Genomic DNA, 21,717 nt, shown 5'->3' with positions numbered 1-21,717 from the left:
GAGAGACACTTCCTACAGGCAGCTGCACATCATACCAAAATGAAAGCACACAGATAAAAGGCTGCAGCAGCCTTTCTCATATAGCCTAGATAGCAGCCTAGTCTCATATAGCCTAGACAACATCCAGAACAACTCATAACCCGGAAGCAGAAGGGATTTGAGCCGGCGGCCATATTTGATTTTTCCTGGAGCAGTAATGGATAAAAAACACTAAAAAAGGCACACCAGAGCGTCAAAATTATCAGGTAGAGCATTTATTCTTTACAAGCTATCAACTGATATGTTTATTTTGTGTGAAACGTTCATCTCTGGTTCCCTTTAAGGACTGTTTTTCAGTGAGTAACGTGAGTACAATTTTTGAAAACAATTGCTGATTTCTGATGGTAGGAAAAAAGGGCCGATTATTATTAAATTGCAAAACTGAAAAAAATCCCACAGCGGTGAGATTGCTACACTATTTTCCTGCACTCCTGTACACTGTATAGGAGCTCAAGCACACAAAAAAATGCTATCAACTACTACCAACTACTATCAACTACTACCAACAACCAGGGTCGTAACAATAGACCCTGCAAGGGATGCAGCTGCAGAGGGGCCCAGAAGCCACAAGGGGCCCCGCCCTCAGAGACTGACAACTAAGGGCACAGAGAGAAAAAAATGTTCTGCTCTCTGCACAATCGTTCTAATGACTGCATCTACTCAGCCACTGATAAGGAATCATACAAAGTTTTGCAGATAACGATTTGTAGACAATCCCTATTCAGTGTTCAGCAGGGTCTTGTGTACAGCACTGGTCTACCCCCAGCAGGAGGGGGCCCCATCCAAAGTTTTGCAGGGGGTGCCAGTGATTTCTAGTTACACCCCTGCTCCCTTCCCCCATGTCCAGTGCTTTAGGCACCCCTCCAGTAATATGTCCTGGTGGAAATCCATTTCTGAGAACAGTCAGCCTGTGGGCGGGAGGGCGAGATGCCGGCAAGGTGTGCTGCCAGTGTACACAAGAGATAAGAACACTGTGACAATCCTAAAACTGAGCACGTTCCAAATCATGCCAGGCAATTTATAACAAAACAACTATTGTTTGGCTGAGCCTGGAAATTATCCCCGCAAAACTGTCTGACAAGTGAGCAATTTTGGGGAAAATTGTGATCAAATGCTATAACAAAATAACGACAATAACAGGACTATTCCCATTCTTGTCCAATAGATTAGAGAGTTATTTGCTGAAAATTCTAACAATGATAAATAACACTGAAAGGAAATTCACTGAAAACCTAAATAATAACAAGACAAGCTTCAGGGATAGTTTTCTTATTGGTATTATTTAGAACTCTTTCTTCAGTCTGTTAGCACTATATACGTTATGTTATCCACATACTGAAAATATATACAGTTTTAGATACGCAGCGGGAGAAATAATTATTTGATCCCCTGTTGAATTTGTACGTCAGGGATGTAGATAGAAATTACTGAGCCCCCCTCAGTAATCAGTATGATATATCCTTTGTGCCCTCTCATGACCTCCCCCAGTTAGCAGGCCCAGATTTACCTCACAGGAGTCTATAGGCACAGATGTCCTGGCACTCTAGACTTCACCCTCCATGAACCTACAAACCCTCGCCGAACTCCACCACAAGTGTTCTGGCTGGCCCAGCTGTCACTTGTCCCTTACTTCTCTTGCCCATCACAGGTAGCTACAGGTGCCCCTTAGTATTAGGTTACCAGAGCTATCCTCCGTATTAAGTAGCTAGAAGTGCCCCGAGCCCCGACTGAAGGGAGAGTTTGTCAGTGGAATGCCACTGAGCTGATTGAGTAACTTCTTATTCACGCCCTGCTTGGGACTCTGAATGTAGAAGGAGGGAGGGAGGTATTTGGGAAGGGGAGTGAGCCGCCTTTCCTTCATCAGGCGCCTGTAGACACGTGCCTACAGTGCCTTATGGTAAATCCGGCACTGCCATTAAGTATTAGGTACTGTAGTTTTTGGGCTTCCTCATCACCCACTTCCCAATATAGCACAATTAGGTGGCTTATGTGTCCCCTCATCACTTCCCTAGATAGCAGTATTGGTTAGCTGGCCCCACTCACCACCCACTGCAGGCCAGATAGTATTAGACCCCTCATCACACCTTCTCCTCAGATAGTAATATTGGGTGCCAGCATGTGGTGGTGAATTCATGTCACACATGCAGTGGGTCATGTGACATGGCTTCAGACCAGGAAGCCATGGAGATGGCTGAAGAAGATGGTGATCAGAGAAGTAAGAGGCAAGCTACAGGCCCCAAGTGATCTGGAGGTCCAACAGAGGCAGCACGGGGGAGAGAAGGAGGCACAGAGGGAGACCAGGGGACTAGAGATGGCCTGAATTGTTCTGCCGTCGAATAGTTTGTGGTGAAACACAGGTGTTCGCGTTCGCCCGCTCAGGCAAACACATGGCGTGTTTGACCTGCCCCCTATACATTTTAATGGAGCCAAACTTTGACCACTCACCACAGAGTCAGCAGACACATGGCAGCCAATCAGCTATCCCTTCCACCTGGACCCTGAACAAGCATGCAGATCAGATGTATCTGACAAAAATCTGACAAGATTACCTGCATGCTCATCCAAAGATCAATATGACTGCCAGGTAACTGGTATTGTTTAACCACTTCCCTACCACAGGTTTTTTCCACTTTAAGCAATTTTCACATAACGCTCCTTCCATTCATTCGCCAATAACTTTATGACTACTTATCACACTGAAACAATCTATATATTGTTACAGTGTGATACTGTACTGAACTCTGCTGCTCGGCTTATTCATCTCTTCTCTCGCTCTTCCTCTGCTGCTCCTCTCTGTCAAGCTCTTCACTGGCTACCAATTAATGAGAGGATTCAGTTCAAACTCTTTACCCTAACCTACAAAGCTCTCCACAATCTCTCTCCTGTACATCTCCTCACTAGTCTCCAGATACCAACCCAACCACAATCTCAGATCTGCACACAAGCTTCTTTTATCCTCTTCTACAATTACCTCCTCACATTCACGTCTACAAGATTTCCTACGTGCCTCACCCCTCCTCTGGAATGCCCTTCCACAGCACATGCGCCACTCTCCTACCTTTGAAATCTTTAAACACTCCCTCAAAACCCACCTTTTCCGAAAAGCATATTCTCTAGCTTAGGCCATGCACCCACTAAATAACCTAATTACGCACTGTCTGTACATATACTGTATACTTCCCCCACCTCTTGTTTCCACCCCATTCATTTAGATTGTAAGCTCGCAAGGGCAGGGATCTCACCTTTTTGTGTCATGGAATGTTATTAATTTAATTGCTTGCATTCTGTTAGACATTTATACATTTTAGTCATCATGTTAAATTTGCAATTGTAATCAGCAGAGCTGTATATTGTATCAGTGTTCATATTTGATGTATATCATTGTCTGTATCATTATGTATCCCTTGTTTGTTTTCTTACATTGTACAGCGCCATGGAATATGTTGGCACTTTATAAATAAATAATAATAATAATATATTATTTTTTGCAGGACAAACTAGGCTTTCTTTGGGCATTACTTGTTGCTAAGAATTATTTTATTATATATGCATTTTACAGGGAAGAAGAAGAAAGGCAAGAAGAAGAAAAAAATTGCAAAAATTCATAATTTCTCAGCTTTCAGCCCTTGCAGTTCAAAAATAAAATGTGCTATTGTAAATAAAACAGACACATTTTATTTGCCCATTTGTCCCGGTTATTACAACGTTTAAATTGCATCCCTAGTACAATGTATGTCGATAATATTTCTATTTGGAAATAAGGGTGTATTTTTTCAGTTTAGTGGGGGTTTTTTTATACTATAAAAATAATTATAAGCTTTTATTGACAAAAGTAATAGTAATATACCCTCATAACATACATATTTAAAAAGTCCCTAAGGTAACTATTTGTGTAGGTTTTTTTTAATGTTGTAATTTTTTGGGGGGTAACTATGGGGTAGGGGTGGAATGGGTTAAAAATTATAAATATTTGATAAATGTCTGAATGTAAAAGTGGCTTATGGTATATTTGAGTGTATTTGGGTGTATTTTACTTTTTGGCCACAAGATGGCACTACAATTAGTTCGCCATCTGCTGTTTACAGTAGATAGGAACTAAAGTGTGTGTAACAGTTTCATTGTGGTTATGAATGAGAGATGCATCTCTCTCCCATTCATAACGGCACGGTGATCTGGGCTGAGAATAGATGATTTTCATACCCTGATCACAGAAGAATAGGGATGCAGCAATGGCGAACGGAAACGGCGCAATTGGCGGCAGTAAATAAACAGTGCGTATGTATACCCCCCTGATCTGCTAGTGGTAAACACAGGGGCGTATGTATACGTAGCAAAGAACCGGAACTGGTTAACTACTATAGGACTGCCTAACTCTGATTGGCGTAAAGTCCTGGGGCAGGGATTTGCATGAGATTGCGCGCTGCTGCTAGGGACTGTTAGACATTGAAACCGCTGTCTATTTAGTCTGTACAGCGCTGCGATCTACAGCAGCGCTGTACTGGGGTCAGCCGTGTGATACGGATGTCCCCCTGGGATGCAGAAAAGCAATCAGCTCTAATTGGCTGAAGTCTATGACAGCCGGTCGCTATCATAGGCTGGCAAGGGCAGGGAGGGAGGGTAGGTAAAAAAAAATATTAAATAAATGAACACATTTATAAAAAAAATAAACAAATACATATTTATTCAAAAATAAACAAACACCCCAGCACCAATCAAAGCTCTGTTGGTGGGCAGAAAAGGAGGGGGGATCACTTGTGTGCTGAGTTGTTCGGCCCGAAATCGGGTTTGCTTTACTGTGCAGACAAGTTGGTACCTGTAGAGTACAGTGGACCAAATCAAGCTCAGCTATTTCCGCATGCGCCTGATTGGAAAGCCGCTAATGCACCTGCGCTGGATTGCGGTAGGTAAGTATTGCAGAGGCTACAGCGCCTGTGCCACAGCTGACATCCTTGTTGGCTGTGGTTTTGGGGGAGCCAGCGCTGGATCGATGAGGCTTAGGAGGGGATCCTTATTAGGATCCAGAGTCTTCCCCCTCCCGAGGTAAGTACCCCATAGGGCAGAGTTCCCCAACCCTGTCCTCAAGGCCCACCAACAGTACATGTTTTGTAGAAAACCACAAACATACACAGGTGGGGTAATTAGTGTCTCAGCAGAGCTGATTAGCTACCTATGTGGGATTTCCACAAAACATGCACTGTTGGTGGGCCTTGAGGACAGGGTTGGGGAACACTGCGTGGTTTTTTTTTGTTATAGCTCCTCTTTTAAGAGGAAATAAATATTGCAGCCTTCATATCCATTTAATTTCAGGTTTCATTTTACTAGCTTAGAATTTACATTACAGACAAGAGGGAGACAACACTTATTCTTGTGTACAACAGAGGCAAGGTTAACACACAGTACGCAATGTTTTAAATGGCGCCTGGGAAAAAAAACAAACACTTATTTATCTGCCCTCTAAAAAAGATGTCAAGCCGCAGTCCAGCGCCACTGATGAACAGAGCAGCTATAACTGGCTCAGGCCCGGGGAAGGGGAACACTATTGAGTGGTGAGTCTGGAATTTAATTACCAGCCAAGAGGAAAGACTCCGAATTGCTCTATATGTCAGTGTAAAGATATGTGCCCAAAGGAACTGTCCATTCTTTCGGAGAATAAATAAGAGGTAAATAGGGGGGGGGGAGGGGGGGGGGATGGGAAGTATCTTCTTGTGTTTCATTCTCTCAACTTATTTTTTGGACACAACTAAATGCATCTAAACCCGGTCGTCAAAACTAGGCAACCTAGGTGGGTGCCAAGGGCCTGGTGGGGTCTACTGGCACGGTTGCCATTTCCTCCAAGCTTTTGGCTCACCTCATACAACCAAAAAGATCAAGTGTGACCAGAGCAGGTTCTGGACTTTCTACCACGACAAGCAAAAATTGTGAGGATAACAAACCCTGCAGTAAAAAGGGCAGCCAGTATCTCTCTCCACCCTCCCTCCCCACATCACCTCCATAAGAAGTGCAGCCAAATTCTGATCCCACCTTACAAGAAGTGGGAGTTAAGGGTGCCTTTCTCACTACCCCCCCCCCCCCCCCCCCCCCCTCCCCAGTCTGAATGCATCCTTCCATAGCCTCCAGATGCAAGTCACGTGACATCGGGAGCCTATGAAGGGACACTTCTGCTTGCTAGCTGGCTTACATTAATTCATATGATTTAAGTGACTGTGAGTGTGAAGCATGGGGAGGCAATGCTGCAAGTGCTACCTTACCTAGGGGCCTTATTTCGCTTTAATCCATTCTTGTTCATGCTACATTGAACATTATAGAGTTTTTTAAGGAACTCTACCATCAGGTAGTGCTTTTAAAAAGGATACCTGAGGTGACATGTGACATGATGGGATAGACATGGGTATGTACAGTGTCTAGTACTCAAATAACAAGGCTGTGTTCCTTTTTTTCTTTCTCTGCCTGAAAGAGTTAAACATCAGGTATGTAAGTGGCAGTTCCTGTCTGAGTCAGGACTGGGTCAGACTACAGTGTGACCCTCACTGATAAGAAAATACAACTATAAAACACTTTCCTAGCAGAAAATGGCTTCTGAGAGCAGGAAAGAGATAAAAATGGTCAATAGTTCATAGATTTTCGCTCTGGCCTAATTCAATGAATGTGTAATTGATCAAAAACAATAAAACAGTAAAAACTTAAAAAGTAGATTTAAATTTAACCAGTTCGGCCTATCTGGACGAGCTTTCTCGTCCAGATAGGCACTGCATCTTCCCCTGCGTGGTGCGCGCGATCGGGCGCGCGCCTGCGCGCGTACCCGCCGCCCCCCGCTAGTCCCCCGATCAGTGAATGGGAATATAATTCCCATTCACTGATCTAACCTCCCCGCAGAAATACCGACGCTTTCTCTCCAGAGAGCGCGGTATTTCTGCCCCCAGGAAACAACTCCTCTGATCTTTAGTTCCTGGATGCGAAATCGTTCGCATCTAGGAATTTTTTCACTATTATTTTACATGTAAAACAAACAGTTTCCCTCCCACACCAAAAATTACCCACATACATTTTTTATTAAAAAAAAATACAATAAAAAACAAACAAAAACAACATAAATAGTTACCCAAGGATCTGAACTTTTTAAATATGCACGTCAAGAGAGTATGTTATTATATTATTTAAAATTATAAGCTTATAAATAGTGATGGACGCAAATTGAAAAAATGCACCTTTATTTCTAAATGAAATATCGGCACCATAAATTGTGATAGGGACATCGTCTAAACGGTGTAATAACCGGGACAGATGGGCATATAAAATACATGAGTTTTAATTACGGTAGCGTATATTAATTTCAAACTATAATGGCCTAAAACTGAGAAATAATGATTTTTTTTCATTTCTTTCTTAATCTTCCTGTTAAAATGGATTTAGAAAAAAATAATTCTTAGCAAAATGTAGCACCCAAAGAAAGCCTAATTAGTGGCGGAAAAAACAAGATCTAGATCAATTCATTGTGATAAGTAGCAATAAAGTTATAGGCGAATGAATGGGAGGTGAACGTTGCTCGGATGCATGAGATTTTCGGACTGCGGCGCTGAACCGGATAAAATAAAACTGTACAAAATCTTAACCTGTTGCCAACTGCTCCACGCCAATTGGCGTGAGCAATGCGGCAGCCCCAGGACCGCTCCACGCCCATTGGCGTGAACGGCTGTCTATGGGGCTAGCAGGAGATATTCTGCTCTGGGGCAGAGCTCCGCCCTGCCTTCAGTCTCGGAGTGGCGATTGCCGCTCAGGAGACTTAGACGGCGAAACTGTCTTCTAATTGCTTTGTACAGCGCTGCGATCTACAGCAGCGCTGTACTGGGGACAGCCATGTGACACGGCTGTCCCCCTGGGACACTGGGAAGCGATACGCTGTGATTTGCTGAAGCCTATCACAGCTGATCGCGCTGATAGGCTGGCGGGGGGAGGGAGGGAGAGTTATAAAGTTAATTAAAAAAAGCAGTATTTTATTGAAAAAAAATTATAAATAAATATTTATAAAACAAAAAACAAACGATCAGACCCCACCAACAGAGAGCTCTGTTGGTGGGGAGAAAAGGGGGGGAATCACTTGTGTGCTGTGTTGTACGGCCCTGCAGCTTGGCCTTAAAGCTGGAGTCGCCTATTTAACTAAAAATGGCCTAGTCACTAGGGGGGGTTAACACTGCGGTCCTCAAGTGGTTAAAAAGTCATTTTTAAGAGAAGGAGGATGGATACAATTGTTTATTTAATTAGTTTATTTTCGCCTCGGGTGTCCTTTAACCTCCTTGCCGGTCTAAAAAATCCGGCAAGGAGGCAGCGCTGCACTTTTTATTTATTTATTTATTTTTTAAATCAGATAGCCGCTGAGCGGCGGCATCCCCCCACCCACTCCGATCGCCTTCGGCGATCAGAGTTTGCAGGAAATCCCATTGAGAACGGGATTTCCTGCAGGGCTTCCCCGGTCGCCATGGCGACGGGGCGGGATGACGTCACCGACGTCATGGACGTCGGGACGTCACAGGGAATCCCGAACCGCCCCTCAGCGCTGCCTGGCACTGATTGGCCAGGCTGCGCAGGGGTCTGGGGCAGGGGGGGGGGCTCGGCGCGGCGGGTAGCGGTGAATCGGCGGCGAGCGGCGGCGATCGCGTACTACACGCAGCTAGCAAAGTGCTAGCTGCGTGTAGGAAAAAAGAAATTATGCAAATCGGCCCAGCGGGGCCTGAGAAATCCTCCTGCGCAGGTTACCCCGAGCTAAGCTCGGGATAACCGGCAAGAAGGTTAAGGAACCATCAGGTAGTGTTTTTTTTCCCAGAGCAGAGAGAAGGAAAAGAAAATAGAGAACACGCCTTTCTCAGTAACATTCTACCAATAAAAATAAATCCAAATATGGTTTGCACTCAACTATCTTTTTCTGGTATGCAGTACTGTGGGCAACTAGTGGCATATTGGTTAGCACTCTCGCCTTGCAGCGCTGGGTCCCTGGTTTGAATCCCAGCCAGGGCACTATCTACACAGGGTGTGTGTTCTCGTAGTGTTTGTGTGGGTTTCCTCCATGCACGGTTTCCTCCCACAGCCCAAAAACATACAGATAAGGTTGTTGGCTTCCACCTAAATTGGCCCTAGCCTGCTAAATAGACACATGACTATGGTAGGAATAACATTGTAATCCCCTCTCATGCTAGGTACACACTATACAATTTTGTGTTAGATAGATGGTTCGGTAGATAATTTCCGTCATGTCCGATATTCTTTTCGATCGTTTTTCTGGTTGATTTCCCATAGAAGTGAATGGAAATTGATAAGAAAAGATAAGAGAATTGAGCAGGAAATCGAGCAGAAAAACGAATCGAAAATCGATCAAATGGAAAATTGTGTGTACTCAGCATAAGGGACAGTTTAGTGACGTGACAATATACTCTGTACAGTACTGCAGAAGATGTTGGTGCTATACAAATACTAAATAATAATAATAATAACGATATAGGGCAACAGCTATATGGTGACAGTGAATCGCACCAAATGGGATTCAACTGGTTCTCAACATAAGGGGAGTAAGGGGAGATCTTTGTCCGCTAGCGGCCCCAAACAATCACTTCCGATCGTTCATACGAATAATTGTTCATAAACAATCAAGCACCTTATTGTATCATTGGTGGCCACCTTTAGGTATTAGGTGGGGGAGGTTAGTGTTAGACATTAAGACAGAGGTAGGGAACCTATGGCTCGGGAGCCAGATGTGGCTCTTTTGATGGCTACATTTGGCTCACATACAAATCAGTTGAGGATGATTCACTAAGCTACCATGCTGAAGCAGCACAGCTTAGTGTGGCAGCGCTAGTAACATTTTCAAAGTAGTGCACGCTACTGCTGTAGCATGCGCTACTAACTTACTCACGCTACCCCAAAACGAACAAGGGCTGTCAGGTCCAGTGACTTTGTTGGAGGAGATCCCCGCACTTTGATTGGCCCAATAGGCTGCCTGTCACCAGACAGACAGCCTATTGGGTCAAAGTGCAGGGATCTCATCCTACAAAGTGAATCAACCCCCAAGTCAGCTAGCTAATTGTACAAGCTGTTAATCAATATTTCTCCTGTCTGTCTCTCGGGGAAATTGCTGATATTGCTGAAACCCAAGAGAGTCTGCCACTGCCACTGCCTGGGGGATCAACTGTATACACATCACCAGGGCCGGATTTGTACTTTTTACCGCCCAAGGCCAACTATACCGTCTGTATGGTTGTTGTCTCTGCGTGACCCAATGAGAATTCTACTTACATCATTGGATGCCACAGACAATAACTATTTTAGTAATACGCATATAAATTATGTTTTCCTTAAGAACCTTTATGTTATGTTTGGCATCTCATTAATAATGCACCCATTGTGTAACCATGAGTTAGGCTGATGTGTACCTGCAGAATAGAGCTTACAGGTCTTGCAGGGACGACACAAGTACAGGACAGAGAGTTCAAAGGTTAAAGCTGTCTTTGTAGATAGGGATGGCTGCATAGAACAGCTTCACTGCCCCTCACTCAGCCGCCCCTAAATTTCTGGTGCCCTAGGCCATGGCCTATGTGGCCTTGCCAGAAATCCGGCCCTGCACATCACCATGGCAAAAGGGACGTGAGCCCTCTGCTGCACATGTGCACTGTGCCAGTTTGAAACATATTGTGTGGCTCTCACAGAATTATATCTTAAAATATGTGGCGTTTTGGCTCTCTCAGCCAAAAAGGTTCCTGACCCCTACATTAGGAGGAGGGTTGGTGTAAGCCACTAGGAGGGAAGGTTAGTGTTAGGCATTAGGTGGGGAAGGTCAATGTTGGGCACTTGGGTTGGGGGTCTGTGTGAAAGTGGGGGCCTGCCAGGTTAGTTTGTAGTAAAATATTGGTAATGTCAAATACAAATATTTGTTGAGCACCACCTGGTGTTGGTGGCGCTACACACTCACATACACATATACATTGTATCATAGCTCCCAACTGTCCCTCTTTTGGAGGGACAGTCCCTCTTTGGAAGCCCTGTCTCTCTGTCCCTCTTTCCTCTTAATTTGTCACTCTTTCAGGACTTTGTCCCTCTTTTTATGTAAATATATATATTTCTCTACTAAAAAATGTGTTTGATTGACTCTAAGCTTTATTTCCAGCCTTTAAATTGATATATTACTGATTTTAAAATGTTACTATGAAGAAAAATGAACCAGGATAGAAAGGACCAGTGTGGTTTGAATTATAAAACAAGATATTTTTCTTATGGAATCTTTACGGTATGCTTGACTAGGGTTGTGGTGGGGCGTGGTCAAGGCCAGGGTGTGGCAGGGGTGTGGCTTATGTGTCCCTCTTTCTCATCTCAAAAAAGTTGGGAGGTATGATTGTATGGTAAAAACAACAAACAAGAAACTTGCCTTCTAACAGATTATTTTATTCATGTTAATTTGCCCATTGTCAGCATGGGACTTACTGGACTTCAAACATGTTTTTGATGGACTATAACTGGACCAAATTCTTTGTATTCAGAAGATGAGATCCACATATTCTTAAGAAAACCCATGCTAGAGAACACAGAGGCGCCAAGCCACACGCTGAACTGCCTTTCGTTGTTAGCGACGATGTTAATAGGAATCCCACTCGGTGCCAGATCCGTCATCTCTTTATACAGACGATCTACAAACCCTGGGAAAAGGGTTGACCCGCCAGAAAGAAGAATATTGTTATACAGGTTTCTGCGGACATCAATGTCACACTTCAAGATCGTGCGATAGATCATCTTGTGCACTCCAGGACCTTCAAGGCCAATGAAATCTGGTGAGAACAAGGCTTCTGGGGCTCGAAAACATTGGTCACCAATGCTAATCGTGCTTCCGTCTGGAAGAGTGTAGTCGTGCAAAATCTCATTACCAAATTTTGCTTCTTCTTCTTTTAGATCTAGAGCCACATAACCAAGCTTCTCCTTGATGTCCTTTGTGATTTCCTTCTCCGAGCTGCTACTGAACGATGCTCCACTCTCCCGAAGAAGACTCATTAAATAGTTAGTAATGTCTCGACCTCCAATATCTAGGCGTTTTCCAGCATGAGGCATCTGGAATCCATCAAAGATGGGAAAAGTGTAAGTAGTCCCATCGCCGCTGTCTACAAGTACTCCCGTGGTGCGGCCATAAGCGTAGATTAACAATTTTGGCTCTGAAGCTATATACATGGCGGGGACATTGAAGCTCTCAAACAAGACTTCGGCCATCGTTTCACGGTTGCGGACAGGATTCAGGGGGGCTTCTGTTATTAAAAGCGGATGCTCATTGGACCTGAGCTGAAGCTCACATTGGTATATATGCTTCCATATTTTCTCCATGTCCGGCCAGGATTTAACTATTCCATGCTCAACAGGGTGCTTTAAGGTGAGGATGCCCCTCCGGCTCTGAGCTTCTTCTCCAATGTAGAAGTCTTTCTTATTGGCTCCCATTGCCAACCTGGGATCTTTGGAACGTCCGACTACTGATACAACCACTGACCTGGGGGCATCGTCTCCAGCAATGCCAGCCTTACACATTCCCGATCCATTATCAATAATGACAGGAGGGCTATCTGGGATCTCTGCTTTTAACATAACAGCTTTTTCTTGTTGTAAATGATGAAAACCTCAGCGTTCTTGCACAGCTGATAGAGAAAGAACAATTAATTCAGACTTTTATTGTTAATTTTATATACTAAACTTTACATCTTAAAGGGGCACTACAGCGAAAAACTGTAAAATGTAAAATATGTACAAACATTTACAAATAAGAAGTACATTTTCTTCCAGAGTAAAATGAGCCATAAATTACTTTCCTATGTTGCTGTCACTTACAGTAGGTTGTAGAAATCTGACAGAAGTGACAGGTTTTGGACTAGTTCATCTCTTTATAGGGGATTTTCAGGGATATATTTATTTTCAAAAGCACTTAGTGAATGGCAGTTGCTCTGTCAAACTGGCATAAAAACGGTGTAGGGAGCAGGGAAGCTGGCCAGCATCTTTGTATAAATCCTTTTTAGAGAATATCTTTATAAAGAATAAAAGCCTTGCTGAGAATCCCCTATGAAGAGATGGACTAGTCCAAAACCTGTCACTTATGTCAGATGTCTACTGCCTACTGTAAGTGACAGCATTATAGGAGAAAAGTAATTTATGGCTCATTTTACTCTGGAAAAAAATGTACTTCTTATTTGACTATGTTTGCACATATTTTACATTTTACAATTTTTTTTGCCATAGTGCCCCTTTAAGGAGGAACTGTAACCAAGGATTAAACTTCATCCCAATCAGTAGCTGATACCCCATTTCCCATGAGAAATCTTTACCTTTTCTCGAATACATCATATCAGCCATACAGACCCCCTTGTCTGTATGGCTGATATAGTGTGGTGAGACCCCTCCCACAGTGTGATGTCAGGACCTAGGCATTGTTAGGGGCGTGGTTATAGATAATGGCAGTTGTTTTTTTTTTCATGTCTGCCAGTAGTAAAGATTATTACCTGCAGGCTGATTGGGATCAAACAATATGGACAAATTACACGGTGAATATCAATAGTTTCTTGATATTCTTCTATTTTTTAACATCTCACTTTGCAATGTATTGATTAGGGCTACTTGCACACCAAGACGTTGCGTTAGGTGCTACGTTAAGGTCGTATAACGTGCACCTAATGCAACGTATGGTGGTGCGGGAGAGGACGGTAGAGTGAGCCACGTTAGGCGGCTCTATCCGTATGAGGTCTCCTAGAGTGTCGCTGATTGGCCGGCGGGACCATGTGATGCGGAGCGAGACACTCCGCATCACGTGGTCCCGCCGGCCAATCAGCGGCCGCCAGTGCAGTGAATATTAAGTAGCCATGTGCGCGGCTACTGTAGCTGCATCTCCCCGCCTCCTCTCCGCCCCCCACTGAGCATGTGCAGACAGTCTAACGTGGCTATAGCCGCTCTAACGCCGTAGCATGCTGCACTTTCGTTACATTGCTGTGCGTTACATTACAGCCCACTTGTGTTACATTGCTGTGCGTTGGGGGAGCGTTACAGGCGCACTAACGTGCGCCTGTAATGTCTTAGTGTGTAAGCAGCCTAACCTTTTCGTTTTTCCTCTTTAAAGGGAACCTTAACTGAGAGGGATATGAATGTTTCCTTTTAAACAATACCAGTTGCCTGGCAGTCCTGCTGATCTCTTTGACTGCAGTAGTGCCTGAATCAGACACCTGAAACAAGCATGCAGCTAATCCAGTCTGACTTCAGTCAGAGCACCTGATCTGCATGCTTGTTGAGGGGCTGTGGCTAAAAGTATTAGAGACACAGGATCAGCAGGAGAGTCAGGCAACTGGTATTATTTTAAAAGGAAAAATCCATATCCTTCTCAGTTTAGGTTCCCTTCAAGGTCCTAAGATTATAAAACTAGGAAAGAATGACTAAAAGAAGGGGGAGGTATAGTTCTGATTGAGCTCTACATGGATAAAGCTTAAAGTGGACCCAAATTAAAAATTACAGAAAAATCTATTTTCTAAATTATAATAATAAATTGCAGCCTTTTACATTTATTGGAGGAACCCCTCCCTTCCTTTCATATTGCCGGGACAGAATCCGGCAGACTGGTGGAGGAGATAAAAAACAAAAACAAAACACAGGCTGCTACTGATGATGTCACAAGGGAGGTGATCTCACCTTGTGTTAGATTTCACATAGATGGCGCCCCTGGGAGGGAGGGTAGCTGATGACAAACACACCCATGACCCAAAACCTCCTACTAAGCTCAGAAGTAATAGCTGCCACCTGTATAACCCTAGTTATGAAAAAAGAAGGGTGAAAAGCATGCACTGAAATGCTCATAGGCTTGAAGGAGTGTTTATTTATCTTTGTATGTGTCAGAGTGGTGCAACTAAATATTTTGAATTAAAAAAATGTTTGGTTTGGGTCCGCTTTAACTCATGCTAATATTCTGTTGCCTTGCATCATACTGTACTTCTTTTATTGGATCCAATTACTTATTTAAAGAACACCTGAACTCAGAGGGATATGGAGGCTGCCATATTTATTTATTTTTCTTTTTTTTAAATAATTTTTATTAGACGGTAACCATGGTACAAAGTATTAGGTAAAAAGTTCACACCGTGATATTACAATATATGTATACAGTGGTTGAAGGAAGACACAATATGAACTGTATCATAATTGTCCTTGTTAACTTCTATGCATTTTTGAAATTTTTTAACAGAATAAAGCTAGTCATAACTGATACATGGGGGCACAAAAATAGGAGTAGTACAGACTGAAGGAAAAACGATCCTAATGAAGTATCTGTAGAAAAATTATAGTGTGTCCATATTTCTTAAAGGAGTCAACAAGGAAATTCTAATAAAATAAGTGCTGCTTACCAGGGGCTTCCTCCAGCCCCAAGCTCCCAGCACGTCCCTTAGAAAATCGCTAAGCACATGCCGAGAATCGCCTTAAAAAATAACTTCAAAAAGCGCTAACTGCTTTTATGCTAGCGCTTTTTGGTGTGTACTGGGCCTTACTGACAGAAGTCTGGCTGGATTAGTCACATGATTGTTTCAGGTGTGTGATTCAGACACTACCGCAGCCATTGAGCTAAACAGGACAGCCATGCACATTTAAAAGGAAATACTGTAAGTATGGCAGCCTCCTTATCCCTCTCAGTTCAGGTGTACTTTAACACTTTCAATGCATATGGAAACTAAAGAGAGACTGAAATGTTTTGTTATTACCTTTTTTTTATTCTGCAGCCGTCTTCAGCATTAAAATCCAAAATGATTTGCCGCATCCCTGCAGCAGAACGAGGTATTTATTCCCCTGAAATATTTAAAAGTCACAGATTTTGCTGCCCAGTAGAGACAGAGCTGTACGCAGTAGCTCTGCCTCTTATTCAGTCAATCTCCGCCAATCTTTGCCTCTCCCCTCGCAGTGAAAGCAGACTGAGAGGGGCAGGGAGAGGCGGAGTTCAGCGGAGATTGACTGGAAAAGAGGTAGAGCTATTACGCACAGCTCTGCCTCTTTCAGGAAGAAAAATGACGCGATCGCAGAATCTTTTTAGGGCATTTCTGGGGCATAAATAACTCGTTCTGCCACGGGGATGCGGCAAATCAGTTTAGATTTTAATGCTGAAGATGACTGCAGAATAAAAAGAGGTAATAAAATACACTTCAGACTCTCTTTAATTGCCTGGTGTGTTAGGATTCAAAGTTCAGGCATATTGATGGACAGTTTGTAGTGCTTTCTTCAGCACCCCACATCACTTATCACCTACTGCTTAATAAACCCTTAAAGAACACTTGTAAGGAAAAAAGAGCCCCTACGGCAGAGGTAGGGAACCTATGGCTCGGGAGCCAGATGTGGCTCTTTTGATGGCTACATCTGGCTCACAGACAAATCAGTAGGGGCTGATTCACTAAGCTACACTGCTCAAGCAGTGCAGCTTAGTGTGGCAGCGCAAATAAAAATTTCAAAGTAGGCACACTACTGCTGTAGCATGCACTGCTGTACTAACTACTCGCGCTACCCCAAAACTAACAGCTGCTCCAATTGTCCCACTCTGCACCCTGTCAGCTCCAGTGACTTTGTAGGACGAGATCCCCACACTCTGATTGGCCCAATAGGCTGTGTGGATCTCGTCCTACAAAGTGAATCAACCCCAAAGTCAGCTAGCTAATTGTACAAGCTGTTAGTCGGTATTTCTCCTGTCTGGGAAATTGCTGATGTTGCTGAAACGCAAGAGAAGCTTAAGACATGGCTGGCACTTCTGCTGCCCAGGGGATCAACTGTGTACACATAACCAAGGCAACAGGGACGTGAGCCCTCTGCTGCGCATGCGCACTGTCCCACAATTTGAAACATATTGTATAGCTCACAGGAAAATACTGTAATTTTAAAGGGTCGCTTAAGGCTATAAAAAAAAAATGAATTTTACTCACCTGGGGCTTCCACCAGTCCCCTGTAGCTGTCCGGTGCCCACGCCACCTCGCTAGGATCCTCCCGAGTGATTCTTTGCGTTCCTGGCTGCAGTAGCGCCCTCTATACTGCGATTGTGGCCAGGAACGTGAAGAATCACTCCCGTTCCGAGGCCTGTCAGCGCCTGTCGCCGAAAACGGAAGTAGCTGCCGACGGGGCCAGAAGGATCCGTGGGACACTGCGTGGGCACCGGACAGCTGCAGGGGGCTGGTGGAAGCCCCAGGTGAGTAAAACTCATTTTTTTAAGCCTTAAGTGTCCCTTTAAAATATGTGGTGTTTATGGCTCTCTCAGCCAAAAAGGTTCCTGAACCCTGCCCTAGGGGGTACTTACCTCAGGAGGGAGAAGCCTCTGGCTCCTAATGAGGCTTCCCCCAACCTTCTCAGCCAGCCCGATCCTATGCTTGCACCCCTAGACAAAAAAAAACCGAAACAAAAACAATCTCCATTGCCGCTGCGCACAGGCGTAGTAGCGGGCGGCTTCCTGCTTTGGCTCTGGCGGAAATAACTGAGCCCGATCGGGTCTGCTCTACTGTGCAGGTGTGAGGTTTCTGCGCCCTGCGCAATAAAGCAGCTCTATTTAAGCTCAGGTATTTCCGCCATAGCCTGAGCGGAGAGCCGCTACCACGCATGCGCGCAAAACAACTAGGAGATCTTCAGGGGGATCCAAAGGGTTCCCCCTCCTAAGATAAATACCCGCTTTTTTCATTACAGGTTTCCTTTAAAGTAATACTGAAGTGGCTGAGGGGAAAAAAAGTCAGATACTCTCCTACAGAACACACACCCTTGTGAAGAACAATGCAAACTGATATTTTAAGTGGTGGTCGTCCAGGCAATACTATGCTGAATGGGGTATACTGGATTTTAAAAAGTAAAAGAGGGGGTTAGGTTGTACCTCAGATCAGCAGGATCCATAAACTTGGTCACTCCCAGAGTGCCCCTCAAAACTTTTGGAGCCAGAGCTATCTGTCATGCTGCCCCTACCCTTTGGAACTCCTTACCACACCCAGTAAAGATAGCTCCATCCCTGGAGGTATTCAAATGCATACTGAAAAGCCACCTGTTTAGCCTGGCATTTGTGGACTTGTAGAATTTTTCCTCTGTACCTCAATTTACCATTCAGCCAATTACTGTTCTGAGCTATGCTTATGCGCTTTAAAGGTTGTTTGTTTTTTCTATATTTTAATAAGGTGTATAAAAAGTAGTTTCGGAAAATTGTTCAACTCACTTTGGTGCTAAAAAGGAATCATCCTAAGCTGAGTGATATTTTTTATCACTAGGAGATAAACTCCGCACTCAGTGAAGGTGCCCAACTGCCCATACAATACTCCATTTTCCTGGTAGATTTGATTATTATGACCAAATCTGCCAGAGATCGATGCAGCAACATGGCCTAGTCATAATTTTAATAGATTTCTGGCCAAAATCAATTGAAATTATAGATCAGACAGAATGGAAATATATTGTTTGAAAAAGGGCAGTTTGGTGCGCATGGATGGCACAAACTGTTCTCACTCCATGTCCATGGGTAGCCTACCTTGCATTGTGTGCATGTGAAGGGCGTGCCCGGCCGTGGGCACGTGATTGAAGATGAGCTCCATCGGGACAGCTCCTGCGTACTACTGAGCAACCTCGCCAACTTGGAAGTAGTCTGGAGGGAAACTTCCCATGGACTGTTCGAGTGCAAACAGTGCATGCCATCCCTATTGGTGTGTGACCATGGCCAGTCTCCTTTCAACTAAAATGTGCTCCCCCACTGACTGTGCGGAGTGTGGCAGTGGAGCTCACAATCCCGTACCCGCCGGCGCACCTTCTCCTGTGTCTTCTCTCCATCGCTGTCGAGGCACCTGTACCCCATGATGACCTGGGCAGCATATATGTGCAGAGCTGGGACAAGGTTCTCCAGCACCCAAGGCTGAGACACCAAAGTGCTCCCCTCCATCCCTCCCACCCCAGCCGTCACACACTGATTGCTATTAGACTAAGAGGCCCCCATGGGCCCACAACCTCCCCAACACCTTAATATCTAGTTATCTGGCTTGCAGTCACTGCCATGTATCCAGTTTTCTTATTTCTTTCTGCTTCAAACACAATTAGGAATGACAGCTGAATGAATTCTGCGCCCCCTCCTACACTGCGCCCTGAGGCTGGAGCCTCTCCAGCCTATGCCTCGGCCCGGCCCTGTATATGTGTCCCATATGTGCCACCGCGTCACAGGGTGCAGGTTCCCACATGAGTTCTTTGGTAGAAAGTACAGAAATTGTATAGGGTTCATAATGCGGCTTTTCCCGTCCTCCTCTGTCCCTCCCCTCCAGCGCCGGAACCCCTCGAACAGCAGGGAGATAAACATTTACCTACCTACTGAAAATTCCCCTGACAAGCAGAATTTTCAGTAGGTAGGTAAATGTTTATCTCGCTGCTGTTCGAGGGGTTCCGGCACTGTGCAGGCATGGCAAAATTTACCTTCCCCGACTTCAGCACAGGTGCAGTAGCAACTTTATGTTCTGGTTCAGGTGCGGATACAGCCAAGCTCGTTCGGGTCGGCTCTACTGCGCAGGCGACTTGCGCCTGAGCCCATCAGAAAGCCGCTACTGCGCCTGAAAAAGGGAAGGGAAGGTTAATATTGCCAATCCTACGCAGTGCTTGTCGGGGGAATTTCTGGGGGAGCCAGGGCTGGATTCCCTAGGCTAAAGAGGATGGGGTTAGCCTCATCGGTATCCTGCGGCTTCCCCCTCCTGAAGTAAGTACCCCATAGAGGCTGTTTTTTTTGTTATTACAGTGTCTCTTTAATGGATAGTGTTTCCCAATGGGGCCCCTATTTCTTACAAAGTAGTGGTCACAGCCAAATTGCCTAGAGTAGGAAGTGGCCGTGGGTCACCTCAACTAGACTATCTCCATGTTGTCTGTATCCCAGGGTTAAAAATGCGATGGTGAAGGTGACAATGATGGATTAGGATAAAATGGGGCCCTGGTCAAGGTAGTCGCTTTGGCTCATCCTGATGGTCCTTTTGGCAATCTGAGGTGAGAGATGGAACATAGACAGTGGCAGTTGGGCCCCCTGAAACCCACTAGGCCCCAGACATCTGACCAGGTTGCCTTGTGGACTAACCTGATTGGGGGCTACGAACAGCAAAAATGGCTTCATCCATGAAATCAAGACTGCTTACCTCAAGATGCTATCCCTGCAAGTGACAGTTATGGACCCTAACATTGCATACTGAGTCATGTGACTGTACTGGCCTCTGTGGCTTAACTGTGCTTCTCAGGGACTCATCATCTCCCTAATGGCAAAGGCCTCAATTTACAGACTAGCAATATGATTGTGATATACAGAATATGGTCCTAGTCACTCCCAATTCAACACATTTTTGCAGTTTGTTATTTATAAAGCCATGATTTATCTGAGTTTTCTCATGTCAATTTGCATTTTTTTATTGTTAAAGAGAACCCGAGGTGGGTTTGTTAAATCCTATTGGGACACAGAGGCACATTCTGTATACAATGCCCGACATCTGTGTCCTTTCAACGTTCTTCCAGACTCCCCGGGAGGGAAGGGGCACAGGCGGGGAGCCGCGCTATACAGGAGGCCGGGGAGCAGCGCTGAATGACAGGGCAGAGGTAAATAACAGGCTAGCGACAATCTGCGTGTTGCTAGTCCAGCGCTTTTTTTAATGGGGGACAGCAGAGCCTGGGGGGAGGGGCTAGAGGAACGCTGGAAGGACGCAGAGGCTGGTCATTGTATACAGAATGTGCCTCTGTGTCCTAATAGAATTTGTCAAACCAACTTCAGGTTCTCTTTAAAGTTGTTGTGTGACAAATACATGTCAAACTCAATCACATAAGGGGCCAAAATTCAAAACATTATCTAATAGTCAACCAAATTGTCTATTAAGATTTAACATTTATTGAACAGTCTCAAACTGTAACTCTAGCAGCCCGCTCCTCCACCTCCTCCTGCAGAGTAGCACAAGTCCTGCTTCCTCTCTGATTACAGCGGTAGCTCATGTGACCCAGCAGCATGTAACAGGCCATGAGACACCGCTGTAGCCATGGATACAGGACACTGGATGGATGAATGGAGGTCCCATCACTGGAATGCTGAAAGCAGGTGAGTGAAGCGGCATCGCGCATCTAGGGAGGGGGAGACTGGGTGTGCTAGGAGAGGGACATTTGGGAAGGGGAGCTGCTCTTACTGCCCTGTGATTTTTGCCACCCTGAAGCATGTGATTCATGTTGCTTCATGCAAGAACTGCCCCTGAGCATGTCTTATGCCCCCTCCTCACCACTGCTTCGTGTGTGACTTGGGAGCTAAATTACCTTTAGAGTGCTCCAGGCTTCTAAAAGGGCGGTGAGCAATACAGGTGGGTCCCAAGCGCTCATACCACATGGGAAAACCACTCACAACTACTCCAAGCAAAGACTTGGACACTTGCATGGAACACGTTTTATTTAGGCTCCAGCCTCAGGGCGCAGTGTAGGAAGGGCGCACAACTCACTCGGCTCTCATTCCCCTATTGTTTGAAGCAGATTGATATAAGAAAAGGGCAAACATGGCAGTGACTGCACGCCAGATAACTAGAGATTAAGGTGTTGGGGGGTTGGGAACCCTGGGGCAGCTCTTAGTCTAATAACAATCAGTGTGTGACAGCTGGTGTGGGAGGGATGGAGGGGCGCACTTCGCTGTCTCAGCCTTGGGTG

The 21,717-nt window shown here is 44.9% G+C and overlaps 2 protein-coding genes across 4 annotated transcripts in view; one reads left to right on the top strand and one right to left on the bottom strand.

Annotated features, from left to right (window-relative positions):
• Positions 1-11,442: 11,442 nt before the first annotated feature.
• On the bottom strand, positions 11,443-20,265 carry LOC137545518 (actin-1-like). 2 transcript variants are annotated; one of them, XM_068266851.1, is made up of 2 exons: positions 20,187-20,265; positions 11,443-12,692 (listed from the first exon to the last, which is right to left on the bottom strand). In XM_068266851.1, exon 2 carries the CDS (start codon positions 12,640-12,642, stop codon positions 11,509-11,511), a length of 1,134 nt encoding a protein of 377 aa, XP_068122952.1. In that variant the 5' UTR covers positions 12,643-12,692; positions 20,187-20,265; the 3' UTR covers positions 11,443-11,508. The 2 variants fall into 2 exon arrangements, with proteins under 2 accessions (XP_068122952.1, XP_068122951.1); XM_068266850.1 differs by having other exon boundaries at positions 20,129-20,214.
• A 577-nt stretch (positions 20,266-20,842) lies between these two features.
• PGR (progesterone receptor) overlaps positions 20,843-21,717 on the top strand; it is a 148,570-nt gene continuing 147,695 nt past the window's right edge. Inside the window, exon 1 of one of the 2 annotated variants that reach the window (XM_068266849.1) lies at positions 20,843-21,127. In XM_068266849.1, coding sequence (XP_068122950.1) covers positions 21,069-21,127 — 59 coding nt within the window. In that variant the 5' untranslated portion in view covers positions 20,843-21,068. The remainder of the gene's footprint in view (positions 21,128-21,717) is intronic. The other variant, XM_068266848.1, reaches the window with a different exon arrangement.

Source organism: Hyperolius riggenbachi, chromosome 2 (assembly GCF_040937935.1).
Source record: "Hyperolius riggenbachi isolate aHypRig1 chromosome 2, aHypRig1.pri, whole genome shotgun sequence".
In the NCBI taxonomy this organism is placed as follows: domain Eukaryota; kingdom Metazoa; phylum Chordata; class Amphibia; order Anura; family Hyperoliidae; genus Hyperolius; species Hyperolius riggenbachi.
Note: the sequence above shows the minus strand (reverse complement) of the source record. Positions and strands in the feature narration are given on the sequence as shown.